The sequence below is a fragment of the Hemiscyllium ocellatum genome, chromosome 11, assembly GCF_020745735.1.
Source record: "Hemiscyllium ocellatum isolate sHemOce1 chromosome 11, sHemOce1.pat.X.cur, whole genome shotgun sequence".
Classification (NCBI taxonomy): domain Eukaryota; kingdom Metazoa; phylum Chordata; class Chondrichthyes; order Orectolobiformes; family Hemiscylliidae; genus Hemiscyllium; species Hemiscyllium ocellatum.
In genome coordinates this window covers 10,837,918-10,854,771 of record NC_083411.1, presented here as the reverse complement: position 1 = coordinate 10,854,771, position 16,854 = coordinate 10,837,918, and the positions used below count along the sequence as shown (strand labels likewise).

The window sequence follows — 16,854 nt, the reverse complement described above, 5'->3', positions numbered from 1 at the left end:
AAAGGCAATTATGATGTGGTTAAGGAAGAATTAGGATGCATAGGATGGGGAAGGATACTGCAGGGTAGTCACATTTGAAATGTGGAGCTTATTCAAGGAACAGCTACTGCGGGTCCTTGGTAAGTATATGCCGAACAGGCAGGGAGGTAGTTGTCGAGAGAGGGAGCCATGGTTTACTAAAGAATTTGAAGCTCTTATCAAGAGGAAGAAAAAGGCTTATGTGAGGATGAGACGTACAGGGGGCTTGAGAGTTATAAGTTAGCCAGAAAAGATCTAAAAAAAATGGCTAAGAAGAGCCAGGAGGGGACATGAGAAGTTGTTGGAGGATATAATCATGGAAAATCCTAAGGCCTTGTATGTGTATATCAGGAATAAAAGAATGACAAGAGTAAGATAAGGGGCAATCAAAGATAATAGTGGAACATTGTGTGTGGAATCTGAGGATATTGAGGAAGCGCTAAATGAATACTTTACATTAGTATTCGCATTGGAAAAGGATAATGTTAGTTAGAGACGAAGATATAGGTTACTAGATTGCATGAAATTGAGGTTGACAAAGAGGAGGTTTTAGCAAGTTTGGAAGGTCTGAAAATAGATAAGACCCCTGGGCCTGATGGGATTTATCCTCTGATTCCCTGGGAAGCCCGGGAGGAGATTGCAGAGCCTTTGGCTTCGATCTTTATGTCATCATTGTCAACAGGAGCAGTGCCAGAAGACTGGTGGATAGCAAATGTTGTTCCTTTGTTTAAGAAGGGGAGTGGGGACAACCCTAGTAATTATAGACCAGTGAACCTTACTTCGGTTGTGGGTAAGATGTTGGAAAAGGTTACACGAGATAGGATTTGGAAAAGAATAATTTGATGAGGGATAGTCAAGACGGTTTTGTGAAGGGTAGGTTGTGCCTCACTAATCTTATTGCATTATTCGAGAAGGTGACAAAACAGGTGGATACAGGTAAAGTGGTTGATGTGGTGTATATGGACTTTAGAAAGGCACTTAGAGTTACAGAGTCATAGAGATGTACAGCATGGAAACAGACTCCCCGGTCCAACCTGTCCATGCCAAACAGATATCCCAACCCGACCCATATCCCTCCAAACCCTTCCTATTCATATACCCATCCAAATGCCTCTTAAATGTTGCAATTGTACCAGCCTCCACCACATCCTCTGGCAGCTCATTCCATACACGTACCACCCTCTGCGTGAAAAAGTTGCCCCTCAGGTCTCTTTTATATCTTTCCCCTCGCACCCTAAACCTATGCCCTCTAGTTCTGGACTCCCCGACCCCATGGGAAAGACTTTGTCTATTTACCCTATCCATGCCCCTCATAATTTTGTAAACCTCTATAAGGTCACCCCTCAGCCTCCGATACTCCAGGGAAAACAGCCTCAGCCTGTTCAGCCTCTCTCTATAGCTCAAATCCTCCAACCCTGGCAACATCCTTATAAATTTTTCTGAACACTTTCAAGTTTCACAACATCTTTCTGATAGGAAGGAGACCAGAACTGCATGCAATATTCCAACATTGGCCTAACCAATGTCCTGTACAGCCACAACATGACCTCCCAACTCCAGTAACAATACTCTGACCAATAAAGGAAAGCATGCCAAATGCCTTCTTCACTATCCTATCTACCTGCGACTCCACTTTCAAGGAGCAATGTACCTGTACTCTGAGGTCTTTTTGTTCAGCAACACAGCCTGAGACCTTACCATTAAGTGTAATAGTCCTGCTAAGATTTGCTTTCCCAAAATGCAGCATCTCGCATTTATCTGAATTAAACTCCATCTGCCACTTCTCAGCCGATTGGCCCATCTGGTCCAGATCCTGTTGTAATCTAAGGTGATCCTCTTCACTGTCCACTACACCTCCAATTTTAGTGTCATCTGCAAACTTATTTAATCCGATTCTACATGGTAGGCTATTGCACAAAATACAAAGTTTCAGGATTGACGGTGACTTCGTGATTTGGATCAGAAATTGGCTAGCTGAAAGAAGACAAAGGGTGGTAGCTGGTGGCAAATGTTTATCCTGGAGCTTAGTTACCAGTGGTGTGCTGCAAGGATCTATTTTGCGGCTACTGCTGTTCATCATTTTCATAAATGATCAGGAGGTGGGTGTCAAAGGATGGGTTAGTAAATTTGCGTCTGACACTAAGATGCGCAGAGCTGTGGATAGTGCCGAAAGATTTTGTGGGTCACAGAGGGACACAGATAAGATACAGAGCTGGGCTGAGAAGGGGCAAATGGAGTTTAATGCAGAAAAGTGTGAGGTCGTTCACTTCGGAAAAAGTAACAGGAATACAGTGTACTGGGCTAATGGTAAAATTCTTGGCAGGGTAGATGAACAGAGAGATCTCGGTATCCAGGTGCATAAATCCCTGTAAATTGCCATCCAGGCTGATAGCGCTGTTAAAAAGGCATATGGCGCGTTGGTGTTTTTAGTAGGGGGAATTGAGTTTCAGAGCCACGAGGCCATGCTTCAGCTGGACAAGACACTGGTAAGGCCGCACCTGGAGTATTGTGTACAGTTCTGGTCATCGCATTATAGGGGACCTAGATTTAAATTGAGGAGTGATAGACTTAGGACAGATACCTGGGGTAGTTTCTTTACTCAGAGAATAGTCAGGGCGTGGAATGTTCTGCCTGCAACAGTAGTAGACTCGCCAACATTACGGGCATTTAAATGGGCATTGGACATACATATGGATAATAACAGAACGGTGTAGGTTAGATTGGCATCAGATTATTTTCACAGGTCAGCGCAACATCGAGGGCTGAAGGGCCTGTACTTGCTGTAACAGTCTATGCTCTATGTAGGAATTTAACAAGTTTGGATGGGATCTATCTAGGGATGAACAATAATCTTAATTATCCCAAGGCCGTGGAAACTCAACTTAGGAGCAAGCTGATTCTGGGAGACAGAGAAAGAAGTATATTTTTCCATTTCACTTTCTTGATTGGAAAAATCTCATTTCCACTCCTGAGAGTGGACTGGTTGAGGTTACTTATGGTTATTCAATGCCGCTGGATAGGAACTGAAAGTGACCATTCAGCTATTCCATCCAGTGCTGTCACACAATGGGTTGTCTGCTTCTCAACTTGTTGCTCTGCATACTTTGTACCTTTTCTCTCTCTCTCTAGATCCCATGTGGGCATCATAGGCAAGGCCAGCATTTACTGCCTGTGATCAAGGGCCATTGAGAAGGTGGTGGTGAGCTGTTTCCTTGAGTACAAATTGAGTGGCTAGTTAGGCCATTTCAGTGAAATGGTTGTGGGTCTGAAAACACATGGGGTCAGCAGATCACCTTCTCTAATGGACATTAGTGTATCGGACAGGCTTTGAACACGGATCAATGAGGAACAGGAGCAGGCCCTACAAGTCTGCTTGCCTTTCCAAATGTTTCCTCATCACTGCTTTTAATGGAAAGGCTACTAGTTCTCACACTGTAAATTCATGGTCACCATTCCTGAGTCTTTCCTTCAGAAAAAAACGTCTGGTTGTTATTTTATTCCTTGAATTTAAGTACCTTAGTCACTATGGTAAGAATTAAATGAATAGACCTCTCAAATTTCAAACCTAATGCTGATCTTGCTTTTGTACACCTCCTGCAGCCATAACCCTGTATGCCTTGCTCTGTCTGAACACCCTGTGATCTGTATATCCTTGTATGTTAGTAATCTTCCATTACTACATGCAAAACAAAACTTTTCTCTGTACTTAGGTACATGTGACTATAATAAATCAAATCAAATTATATCTTCCAGCTATTGCACCAGGTCTCTGATTACCGATCCATTAACATACTCATTATACTACTGTATCGCTACCATGATACTCTCCTGCATCTACAGTCCCCATTGTTTCCTGTTTCCTCTACAGTGTTTAAGAATTTTCGGTCAAATTTCCTCGCGCCTGCCCTTTCAGAAAGGTCACTAACCTTGTGTTTCCGTTTTGTTTTGATTGTGTTTTTGTCCGTCATTGCGGTAGGCGACTGATAGCTGCATTTACTGTTGGACTCTCTGACCTCTGTCTTCACTGGCGTTATCTCTGCTGGGGTTTGTCCAGGAATCCTGGACAACAGACTGAGATCAAATTTCACCCAAAGCGATTTAATTTCCTCGTAATCTCTCAGGGGGGAAAGAAGTTCATTTTGTGGTAGTGGAAGAGGTGAGAATGAGGGTTCCTCTAAGTCAGTAGTAGGCGCGTCGGTGGAAATGCTACTCGCACAGTTACTGACGCTCCCACAATCCTTAGGTTGGAGTGAGTTTGGCGTGATGGTGGAACCCACTGGGATTTTCACTGGCATGTGTTCTTCTTGATCTGTGTGGGAATCAGACGAGTCTGTCTCGACAAACTCTCTCGATTTAGGCACAATCTTACCAGGCACTCTGTGCTTTTTCCTGTCAACAGCAGGCGCTGTGCTGGTTCTTGGCTCTTTCCTGGGTCCCGTTTTGCTAATGGCTGCTCTCGGCTTTGCTTTGGGTTGTTCGGCTGAAGCTCCTCGGCTCTCTCTTTCTTTGGGAGTGCTGCTGGGGTTATTTGGCTTGGCCCAGCTCTGTTCCTCCAAGCTGGGAGTGCATTCCACTCTCCTGGGCTGTTTCTTACCCGTGGTCTTCCTTGGAGGAGCTGGCTCATTGGGTACGGGGGACTTTTGCTTCACACTTTTCCCTTCCGGGGTTTTCTGTGCAGTCCTTGGTTTAGCTTTCTCCCTGACGGGACTGAGTAAGACCCTATCTTTGGAATCTGGCTGAGGCAGTGATATGGTCTGCTTCCCTTTGATCTCTTTGTCATTCTGTTGATTGCTCTGAGGTTGAGAATCACCAAGTCCATCACAATCGGTTTGGTTGTTGACGATGGTCCTGTTGTGTGAGTGGACTTTGAGCCACTTATCCAATTGCCATTTATTGGTTGATGGTGGTTCAGGCTAGGAGATCGAAGAGGAAAAGTTACTTCATCACATTCTTACAACAAACAGTGTCAGCAGTCATGACTTCCTGACTCAAAACTTAATATAAGTTGGAGGAAACAGTCAACCTTTCAGAGAGCAGGTATCAGACAGTCACTCAACCATTACCAAAGGGGTTATACACGCCTTCCTGATTCCACATGGTTGGTTATACAACTGCCCAGTCACTCTCATGTGCTAAACTGGGATACACCCACAATGCTGTATCTTAGTCAGTTAGCTCAATTGGCTGGACAGTTAGTTTGCAATGCAGAGTGACACCAACAGTGTGGGCTCAATTCCCACACCAGCTGAGGTTACCAGGGGGAACGTGCCTTCTCAATCTCTCCCCTCGCCTGAGGCATGGTGACCGTCATCTGTCTCTCTGAAGAGCGAGCAGTCCCATAGTCTGGTAAGACGAGGGTGACTTTACCTTTATGTTCTACTGTCCCCTCAAATAATCTTCCCTGCTCAGGAAACTATCTTGTTCCAGGTCTACTGGTTAGAGACAAAAAAAACCCTGCAGATGCTGGAATCCAAAGTAATCAGGTAGGAGGCTGGAAGAACACAGCAAGCCAGGCAGCATCAGGAGGTAGAGAAGCTGACATTTTAGGTGTAACCCTTTTTCAGGACTGGGGGTGGGGGGTGGGGGAGCATAGATAAAGGAGGTGGCGGGGGCAGGGTGGTTAAGTGGGGTTTGGTGAAGACAGGTAGAGGTTGGTTGGTCAATGGGAGGAATGAATCCAGTTGTGGCAGGGAGGAGTGGAAGGAAGGGAGTGGGGCTGGTAGGGAGTCAGGCGATTGGAAGGGAGGTTATTTGAAATTGGAGAACTCAACATTGAGTCCTCTGAGCTGTAGGCTGCCCAGGTGGAAGATGAGGTGTGGTTCCTCCAACTTGCAGTGTGGTTCGTTGTGACGACGGAGGAGGCCAAGAAATGGTCATGTTGGAAAGGGAGTGGGAAGGGGAATTAAATTGGGCAGTGACTGTAGGTGGCAGGCAAATCTCACCATTCAAACTCAGAGCCTTCAAGGCATTTTCATTGCCAAATTCGTACACGAGGCATTGTCTATGTTAACTGGAATCAAATGTCTGACTGAATAGTCTTTAAAATATGATCTCTCTTGAGATGTGGGCTCTGCTGACAAGACCGGAATTTAATTTTCCATGTCTAACTGTCCTCCTGATCAAGGGGGGGGGGGGGGCAACATTTTTCTTGAACGTTGCTGTCATAAGGTTAAGGGTCACTCATGGCGCTGTTAGGAAGGGATTTGCAAGATCAGCCACAGTGCAACCTGGAACAGGACTCAGTGGTCCCATACCCCTGCTGCTCTCTACTACCTAAACAGTGGAGGCAATCGAAACAAACAAAAAACAGCAGGACGCATTCATTCCCACTCGGAGCTGTCTCAGTAGAAGGGAGTGTTGTGTACCTCTGGTGTAGCACTACGCGAGTGCTCGTTGCATTCACTGTCACTGGAGCTGCTTTCGCTGTCTGAGTCAGATTCCGAGCTGCTCCCGGACTCACTGGAGCTGCTGCATCCACCACTGGAATGGCCGGAGCCTGAAACGTGGGAAGTCTGCAAAGTGATGCTGCTACAAGAAAGAAAAGAAGAGTTAACCCAGTCATTTCCAAAGCTAAGTACGATTTGGATTTGACAGTGCTGCTAACAGGATGCCAGTAGAGAAGATGGGTCAGTTGAAAGCTTTGGATGCGGTTGGGGGCTAGCATCAGGTGTGGGGGCATGTGCGAAAATTTGCTTGATGTTAGCAGCGAGGGATGATGAGATAAATGGTCAGGAAAGATCCCTTTGAGACATCAACTCCTCAGCATTTAAGAAAGCTTTGCACCCACCAATCACATATTCTCGCACTAACTCCATAAATGGTAACATTACCAACTCTCTTCAATTCATTGCAGCTGTGAAGTGATTATTAATGTCACTTTTTAAAGATTTTGAATTTTGACAGTGGCATATGAGTGTTGGTCTATTTTTATAAAGAGGTTTAAATTAACAAGGTTCATTTTTCAGACGCCATGATTTTAGACAAGAATTTGTCTTCAGAAATATTAATGGAAATAGGCAAGAGAAAATAATGGAAGATGTTAGTTTGTTTTGTTCAGAGTAATCGAGAATTGATTTTAGCTTACGAAAACCCAGAGACTGGAAAGGTTTTTGGAAGGTCTGACTGAAGCCAGATTCAAGCAGTCTCTCCAAGATAAAGGAGAGTTGTTAAGGAAAAGCATTACATCAGTAAAACAGTTCAGTTAGTGTAACCTCCAAATCAGGAATGTTTACTTAGAAACTTTCAACATTGGTTATTCAGATCTGAGGAAGTCTAAGATCTCAATGGCCTGAGAATTTTCAAGAAGGTTGCAAGGTTACAGGGATAGGGTAATGGGTTTGTTCTGGGTGGGATGCTCTTCTGAGGTCAGTGTAGACTCGATGGGTTGAATGGCCTGCTTCCAAACTGTAGGGTTTCAATGAAAAAGGCATCAGACAAGACTGAAACAATGAAGAAGTATTTCAGTCAAACCTATATATTTGAAAGGGGAGGGAAATTTCTCTTGTTTTTTTACTCGAAACAGTAAAGTGATGATGTGGAGTAAATAGGTTTTTGTTTTGTCATCTCTTTTGAAATCATTCAAACGGTGTTATATTTAGAATACTTAATTTTGTTTATTTTAATTTTCTATTTCCCTTTTGCAATGAGATTCTGCTTCATTGTTAACGTCAAACCCACAGACTTGTGTGCTTATGTTTTGGAGAAAATCCATCATGTTAAATTAAAACAAATATGATCTGTTAAGCCTTATTTCTTTCTGAAACCAACGCAGAAAAAAACAGAGAAACTCAGCAGATCTGGCAGCATCAGTGGAGAGAGAAACAAAATTAATGTTCTGGGTCCGATATTTCTGTTCATTGCTGAAGAGAGCCAAACTGAACTTGAAATATTAACTCTGTTTCTCTCTTTACAGATGCTGCCAGACTTGAGGAGTTTCTCCACAATTTTTGTGTTTCAGTTCTCTTGAATCTGCAGTATTTTGCTTTTATTCAAATGTTTTATTCTGAGATCTGACTTGTCCTGCAGTAACATCAGCTGGGACCATAATACATAACGGAAATAACTCCACAGAGGCCAGTGTCTTGTCCCCAAAATCACCTTTTAATTACATGTGGAGATCCCCTGACACTGATCCAGCTCCCCCAGAGCCAGCTCTCAGAGTGAACTGAACCTCTGACACTCCTGTTTCTATCTGTCAGCCAGGGTTCCCTGATTGGACTAGGTTAACAGCCCCAATCAGGGACCTCATCTTCTATGAGGTCCACCTGGCTGACCATATTACAATAACAATGTAAAACACTTTGACAATCACCATAAATAGAACAAAATTCTGTCTTTTTGTTTTTATTTGGCCTTTTGACTTTATTCAAAATGTTCGTATTTCAGGTAACACCAGCCAAGAAATGTGAACCTAAACCTTGTTGGTGCTCAAATTTCACTATGGCTTTTGGTGCTGTCAAGAAATTCAATACTTCACCTTTAAGTATCAGTTGGGCTCTCTTCACATCAAATCATTTAAGTACTCTATTGATATTGTTCTTTAAATGTCTTGGACTGTGCATTTCTCACTTCAATAACTGTCACTCTTGTAATCCAAAGCATTCACAATTTTTTTTCAGTAATATCTAGGAAAGGACAGAATAGATTGGAGTAGCACAAATGCTGGGGAGAAGGGGTGGGAATTTAAACATAGGTTTTGTTTTTATTATTTATTCATTGCATGCAAGAATCACTTATAAGGGCAGCATTTATTTCTCATTCCCATAATGCCCTTGAGAAGGGGACGCATGAGCCTTCTGCATTTATACAATGGAATATATTTTCCTTGGGATGGGGGAGTCCAGAACTAGAGGGCATAGGTTTAGGGTGAGAGGGGAAAGATATAAAAGAGATCTAAGGGGCAAATTTTTATGCAGAGGGTGGTACATGTATGGAATGAGCTGCCAGAGGAAGTGGTGGAGGATAGTACAAATGCAATAATTAAAGGCATCTGGATGGGTATATGAATAGAAAGGGTTCGGAAGGATATGGGCTGGGTGTTGGCGGATGGGACGAGATTGGGTTGGGATATCTGGTCAGCATGAACAAGTTAGACTGAAGGGTCTGTTTCTGTGCTGTACATCTCTATGATACTCTGAATAGGTTTGAGACTGTTCCAGGCAGCAGTACTTAATCTGTTTGCCATAGTTACATATGTTGATATAGACCAGATTAGGTGAGGACAACAGATATCCATCTACAAAGAATATTCATGAAGCCGATGTGATTTTCCGAACATCCTTGCTGTGTCACTATTACTGATATTAGTTCTTTTTTGTTGCAAATTTTATAGAATGTATTCCACTGAAATTAAATCCCCCACCCAGTACAATGGCATTTGAATTCATGGTTTCCTCATCATGAGGCCATAATGCAAAAGATTAGATTTGATTTGATTTATTATTGTCATATGTATCTAGGTACAGTCAAAAGTTGTGTTTTGCGTGTAGTACAGGCAACTCATACCATCCAAAGTGCTGAAAGGTAATAGAACGCCGCGAGGAATAGAATGTTATGGCTGCAGAGAGGCTGCATAAAGAGCAAGATCAACAGTAATTTCAAGTTTTGAGAGGTCCATTTAGAAGTCTATCAACAGCGGGGAGGGAGCTGTTCTTGAACCTGTTGGTACATGTGTTTGAGCTTTTGAATCTTCTGTCCGACAGAAGAGGGTAGTAGAGATTATACGTAGGATGGAGAGGCGGCAAAATTCAGGAACTTTGGATGACAAAAGTAATTGAGAGTTCAGTCAAAAAGAGTAAGAGGCATAGTTGAGATTTAGGAAACTGAAGACAGACAGAGCCCTTGAAGAATACAAAGATTTTAGATTTAGATTACTTACAGTGTAGGAATAGGCCCTTCAGCCCAACAAGTCCACACCAACCAACCGGACAACAACCCATCCAGACCCATTCCCCTACATTTACCCCTTCACCTAACACTACGGGCACCTAATTCACCTAACCAGCACATTTTTGGACTGTGGAAGGAAATCAGAGCACCCGGAGGAAACTCACGCAGATACGGGGAAAATGTGCAAACACCACACAGACAGTTCCTTGAGGCGGAAAATGAACCTGGGTCTCTGGCACTGTGAGGCAGCAGTGCTAACCACTGAGCCACCGTGCTGCCCACAGTGCACAGATAGCAGGAAAGAAGTCAAACAAGGAAGTACAAGGGCTAAAAGGGCCTTTGGTAAACAGGATTAAAGAAAATCCCAATGCGTTTGATACATAACACAAGGAGCAAGAGGGGAGGAAAAAGGTAGTTCCACTCAAGGACAAATGAGGGAATTTATGTGTGGAGTGATAGGAAGTCAATGAGGTTCTTAACGAATACTTTGCATTAGTAATCACAAAGAAGGAGGACATGATAGATGGTAAGTGTCAGGAGAGTCATATTGATATTCTAGGACATGTCAATTTAAAAATGGGCTACGCATTGTGTCTTTGGAAAAGCACTAAGGTAAACAAGTCTCCAGCACCTGATAGGACCTCTCCCAGAATGCTGAGGGAGGCAGGTGTGGAAATTGCTGGGGCTTTGTACAAATCTTTGCATTCTCTTTGGTCACTAAGGAGGTTCCAGAGGATTGGAAAATAGCCAACATCGTTCCTTTGTTTAAGAAGGGTGTCAGGTTTAAAATCTGGAAATTTACAGGTCAGTAAGCCTGATGTCAGCTGTCAGGAAATTATCAGGGAAATTTTTGTTTTTGTGTATTTCAGATCTCCAGCACCTGCAGTTCTTTGTTGTATTCCCCCAGAACATTATCTGGGTCTCTGGATTAATAATCTAGTAATAATACCACTTGGCCATTGCCTCCCCCTACATACACTGGAATCTGAAATGATTTTGTGTAGATCTTTAAAATGCAATTTCAATGTTATGAAATTATACTATCCAGAGGTGAAGACCTGGACACCTTAATTAAAAATTCTTCCCCTGTGCTAAACCTACTTTGAGCTGGATTAATAAAACTACACCAAGTAATCATACCGAAATACATTAAGAATCGCTGTTTAATGGATAGTGAAGAATAAAGGAAGTGACTCTGTTTTGCTACACCAACTGTCTTAGGGAAGATTTTATATTTGTGATTATGCAAATAAATGTTAGCACACAAGCAAAGCCTAATGCAAGTAGTGCAATTTCAAGCATTTTTTTTAGGGCAATTCTTCGATTGGAGCTGAAGTCGAAATGTTGTCCCTATCATTTCCGGCTGGTGCTGTGTAGATCAGGAAGGCAGATAGTTTTCAAATGCTTCATGAGCTACAGAGCTCACAGACGTTCAGTCTGCGAGCAACATGGTTCAGGAACAACAATATGAAATAACAGAAAACAGTGAAATCAGGGCCTGATTTGGCCCAAGACTTGTTAAATTCTCTCTGATTTATTTTTTTAAGATTTTTATCCTGTCTGGCAACAGCCTCTAGCCACCCATGCAGTGACCCCTGACTATTACACTCTCCAGCCCTAAGCAAATATTTCTTCTGAATGGTTAAGGTCAGAAGTGATTTTCTTTCACCAGAAACCTAAAAGGGTAATCCATAACGTCCATGTTTTCTGTGCAACCACTCCAGCATAAGCATGCTGTTATTAAATGATCTTCAACACATCATTTACTATAATCTTGTGATAAATTGCCTTGAAGAATAATTTCAGCACTTTCAGAGATCATAATGTGCAATGACTTGCCTTAAAAATCATTAAACTTCTTAATATATTAAATTATTGCTTTCACACACTGTAATTGTGTAAAATCAACTGTTATGGCTATGCTATAATGTCATGATATTCCTCAGAGGGGTAAGATTCGTCAGCTAAATCAAACGTATCGTCGTGAAATTACGACCAATTAAATTTAGTGAAACCAATTAAAGTGGTCAGGATTTATTTGATCGATCACTCTGGTTTGAAACTGTTCTAATTCACTTAAGACCTTTCTCCTTTCTCTGAGCGAGTGGTAGAACGAATCCATAATCACTGCACTCCACGGAAAGCCAGCAGAACCTGGAAGCAAAACATTTGTCAAAATCATCGTTGGGTGGGCCACAGTGGTTGTGGGGAGCTGCTGGAAATTGTTCACCGTGCAGGTTCGAAGGATCTTTGGAATCAATGCTTGCATGTTCTGATACTGTTTCCTGTCAACTCACTCATTTTCAAACACATTAAACCGATAATGTGCTCAGAAATGAAAAGAAATATTTTGTACTCATCTGTTGTCATACATGACTTCAGATCATTCTGGATTCGAGTGGGGCTGGAAAAGCACAGCAGTTCAGGCAGCATCCGAGGAGCAGGAAAATCGACATTTTGGGTCGATCATTCCAAAATGCTTTCCACCCAATTAAGATATTTCTTGTTTGTTCATTGGCATCCCTGGCTAGAGCAATTTTAGTGCCCATCTCTAATTACCCCAGAGTTAGTGTGAGGGAACTGCTTTCTTGAACCACTGCACTCCTTGAAGCTTGGGGTCATTTAGTGAGGTTAAGGAGGGGGCCCTAGTGACAGTGAAGGGATGGTGTTATATTTCCAAGTCTGGATGGTGTGTGGCTTAGAAGTGGTATTTCCATACACCTGCAAACCAATCACAGATTTGGAAGGTCTGTTCTCTAAGGGGGAGCCTTGGCGGGTGAATGCAGTGCACCTTGAAGATGGCACACGTTGTTGGCACTGTGCCAGTGATGGAGGGTATGAAGCAGGCTAATTGTCCCAGATGGTGTTAAGCTTCTTGAGTGTTGTTGGACTGGCACTCATCCAGGCAAGTGGGGAGTATTCCATCTCACCCCTGACTTGTGCATATCAGATGGTTCGCAGGTTTTGGGGAGTCAGGATGTCAGTTACTTGTTGCAGCATTCATAACCTCTGATTTGTTGTAGTAGCCACTGTATTTATATAGCTAGGCAAGTTCAGTTTCTGGTCAATGGTAACCCCAGGATGTTGCTAGTGGGGAATTCTGTAATTGTAATCTGAGCTTAGATCTTCAGATTCTCACTTACTGGAAATAGTCACTGCAAGTAGGGGTGTTTGTAAACTGTTTCGGTGCAGGAACATCTGCAGTCTATTTGTATACAGTAAATTCCCAGAGACTTTTCACTGAATATATTTTAAGGATGAGTTGCCTTGCCTTCATGAAATTGCAGTGTAAAACCTTTGCTTTCACTTGAAGGGGCAGACAGAGCTTTGATTACATGTCCCCAAATACTTTACTCTCTTACAGGAACTAAAATGAATCTTGCAACTGAGTGAAATAAATAATTCCTTCGAACATTGAACTGTACAGCACAGGAACGGGTGTTCCAGCCCACAATGTTGTGTCAAATATGACGTAAAATTAAACTAATCCTGTCTACCTGCCCTTGGTCCATATCCCTCCATCTCTTGCATATTGATATGCTTATCTAGAAGTCCCTTAAAAGCCCCCTAATCATTGCTGACTCCACCACCACCCTCGGCAGCATGCTCCAGACTCCTACTGTCTCTGTGTCAAAAACTTGCCCCTCGCATCTGCTTTGAAACTACCCTCCCCCCCCCACCCCACCTTAAATGCATCCCCCCTAGTATTAAACATTTCAGCTCTGGGAAAAAGATTCTGACTGTCAACTCTATCCACGCATCTCATAATTTTATAGACTTCTATCAAATCTCCCCTCAGACTACTCCGCTCCAGGCTAAACAACCCTGAGTTTTTCTAACCCTTCCTTACAGCTCATACCCTCGAATCCAGGCAGCATCCTGGGAAACCTCTTTTGTACCCGCTCCGAAGCCTCCACGTCTCTCCCATAATGTAGCAATACTCTAAATGTGGTCAATTCCTTGACCTGTTTCATGAGATTGATTATGTTTTTATGAAGGTACATTTAAATTCTCCCACTAGCACTGCATTTGGTGAGCTTATAGAATATAACTATGTTTTGAATGCCTTTATGACCATACCTGCATTTACATAGCACCTTTAAGGATGTCAACATGTTTTCCGAACAATACAGTGGATTGTCACTGATGAGATGTGTAAAACTTGGCAGAAAATTTTGTACACAGTAAACTCCCATGGCTAGCAATATCATTTTTTTAAATTGTTGAGCGAAAAATATTAACCGGGACAGTAGGGATAGCTCTTCTGCCCATCCCTGGAATAGTGCCATGGGATAGTTTATGTACAGCCAAGGAGCTGGACAGGACCTTGATGAGACATCTCACCTGAAAGACAATAGCTCAGCAATGTAGCACTCCCTCTTTGTGGGCAAAGCTTAAGGTCAAGTTAACATAGTCCTACCAGACCTTGGAGATGCTCTCTCTTTCAGGAAAGATGATTACTGACAGTTTATCCTGATGGTCACCAGGCAGGGGAGAGGTTGAGAAGGAAAGGTCCTCATGGTAACCTCAGCCAGTGCCTGAAATGAACCCATGTGGTTGGTGTCACTCTGCATCACAAACCAACTGTCTAGCCAACTGAGCTAACTGACCCCCTCTCATTACAGTATAAGGGTCTCAGCATTGATTTCTATGCCCTAAGTCTCTTGAACAATGCAACGTGACTCAAAGAGAAAAGTAATGCCAACTGATCTAGAGCTGTCTCTCAAGGATTCAGATTAAGTGTCAGCTCGACTTCAGAGGCATATCGAACCATAAGGATGGGGAGCAGGAGTGGAGTATAACGCTGAACAAACCATTTTGACGCCAACATTTCATCAGGACGTTGTTTAACTTGGGCTTCGATTCGACTTTCCCAACCATTGCTTAAAAGACAAAAAGAATCTGTCTATTGTAATCTTACATATTTTCAATGGTGGCATATCCACACCTCTCCACTCCAAATACTCACAACCAAAACTCGAAAGAAATTTATCCTGCTCTCAGTCCGAAGTAATCAGCCCTTTGTTTTGGATTTCCCCAGCCAGGGGAAACATCGCAGTCCCGACTCTGTCAGACCTCCTCTGAGTCGTGATTGTTTCAACATGATCACCTGACATTCTCAAACTGTGGAGAACATAGACTCAAGTGACTCAGCTTCTCATTGCGAGAACCCCTAGGGATTATTCTTTGACAGGCTACCTCCAATGTAAGTATATCCTTCTTTGTACTTTGTCTTAAATTCACTTTTTAAAAAATTCCTTGTTTCATCTTGTTACATTATCGTGGAAGCACCGTTATTGTGAAACATTTATTTATTTTTCCAATTTATTACTATGATTTTGTGCTTTTGAATTTCTGTAATGCTGAGTTTGTTATTTGTTTATTTTTCTATTTTTTTTCTCTGAGATTTTATACTCAAGAATCTGTGCCTGATACCTTTGTATTTATGATGGAACCGCAAGTGCTGACTTCTAAACTTTTCACTGTACTCATGTGAATATGTGTGGCAATAAAGCTAACTCCATTCAATTAAAAATGGAAGTCGAAATTGTGGCCAGAATTTCATGTGTGATCTTTTCAAAGCCCTATACAAGTCTTGTAGCAAGACATTTTTCCCTTGAACTCCAATCCTCTTGCAATGAAGGTCAACATGCCATTTAGCTTCCTAATTGTTTGCTGTACGCGCAGATTGTTTGTGGTCCTTGGATGAGCAACATGTGCAACATAATTGAAATGTTTAATCCTTTTAATAAACATTCTGATTTGGTGTTCTTAGAATCAAAATGAATAGCCTCACATTTCTCCACATTCTACTGCATCTGGCACCATGTTGCTCCCTCACTTAACCTGACTGTACCATTTTGTATCCCCCCCTCACAGTTTACATTGCCGCAGATTGTTGTTTCATTAGCAAATGTAGATACACAATTTTCTGTCTCTTTGGCTAAGTCATTAATATTGATTATAAACAGTTGAAGCTCCAGCCTGATCCTTATGGCACTCAGTCTGCCAACTCGACGAATGCATCTTTATTCCTGTTCTTCGCCTTCTGTCTGTTAACCAATGCTCTATTTATACCTATGCATCTTCCCCAGCTTTATGAATCCTTAGGAAGCTTCAATGTGACAGTACCTTTCAGAAATCCAGGTGTACAAACCCTCCCTGATCTACCCTATTATCTGCATCCTCAAAATACTCCAATAAATTAGTCAAATAGGATTTCCCTTTTGTAAAAAGACATTGCATGTTTCAATGGCACTATGATTTTCACCATGCATTGTTAAACTGACTTCCCTAATAACAGATTCCACAACTTTGATATCAAGCTAAAGGGCCAATAATTCCCTTTATTCTTTCTTCCTCCTTTCCTGAATTGGTGTTACATTTCATAATTTCCAATCTGCTGGGACCACTCCTGAAGCTAAGGAACTTTGCAAAAGCATAGCTAGTACATTCACTCTCGTTTGGAACCTGAGGATATCAGATCCTGGGATTTGTTGTATTTTACTCCCTGAGCATTTCCAGTGTCTTTTTTTTTCTGCTGATATTAATTACCTTAATTTCCTCACTCGAATTAGCCTTTGGTTATTCTCTATTTACACTGTGAAGACAGACACAAAGGCGGAATTATAGAGAGCCCAAAAACCTGAATCTTTTATGCATTAGTTTCAAGAAAGGATTCTTGCAAGTGACGAGTTGCCAATTAAGGGAGATTATTGTTTGGCTCATTAATACCACAACTCACCTTATTAAAACTCAGCTTCCCACCGTACCAAACTAGACATTGAGAACCCTCAACATAGAAGTCAGAGCAGCCACCTGACAACTTTGGCTCACGACTTGCTCTAAAGGGCTTCGATGTTGGATATTAGACACCAACATCTCCAGACACCCTCCATGGTACCAATTGCATGCAGCCCACCTCCCTGGACATTGGCATCCAACATG

At 42.3% G+C, this 16,854-nt stretch overlaps 1 protein-coding gene across 2 annotated transcripts in view; it reads right to left on the bottom strand.

The window, feature by feature from the left end:
• The window catches only part of aff2 (AF4/FMR2 family, member 2), a 536,530-nt gene that overhangs the window by 30,868 nt on the left and 488,808 nt on the right, over window positions 1-16,854 (bottom strand). For both annotated transcript variants that reach the window (XM_060832402.1, XM_060832404.1), the window contains exons 10-11: window positions 6,384-6,546; window positions 3,945-4,931 (exon numbers count right to left, since the gene is read on the bottom strand). In XM_060832402.1, the coding sequence (XP_060688385.1) occupies window positions 3,945-4,931; window positions 6,384-6,546 (1,150 nt within the window). The remainder of the gene's footprint in view (window positions 1-3,944; window positions 4,932-6,383; window positions 6,547-16,854) is intronic.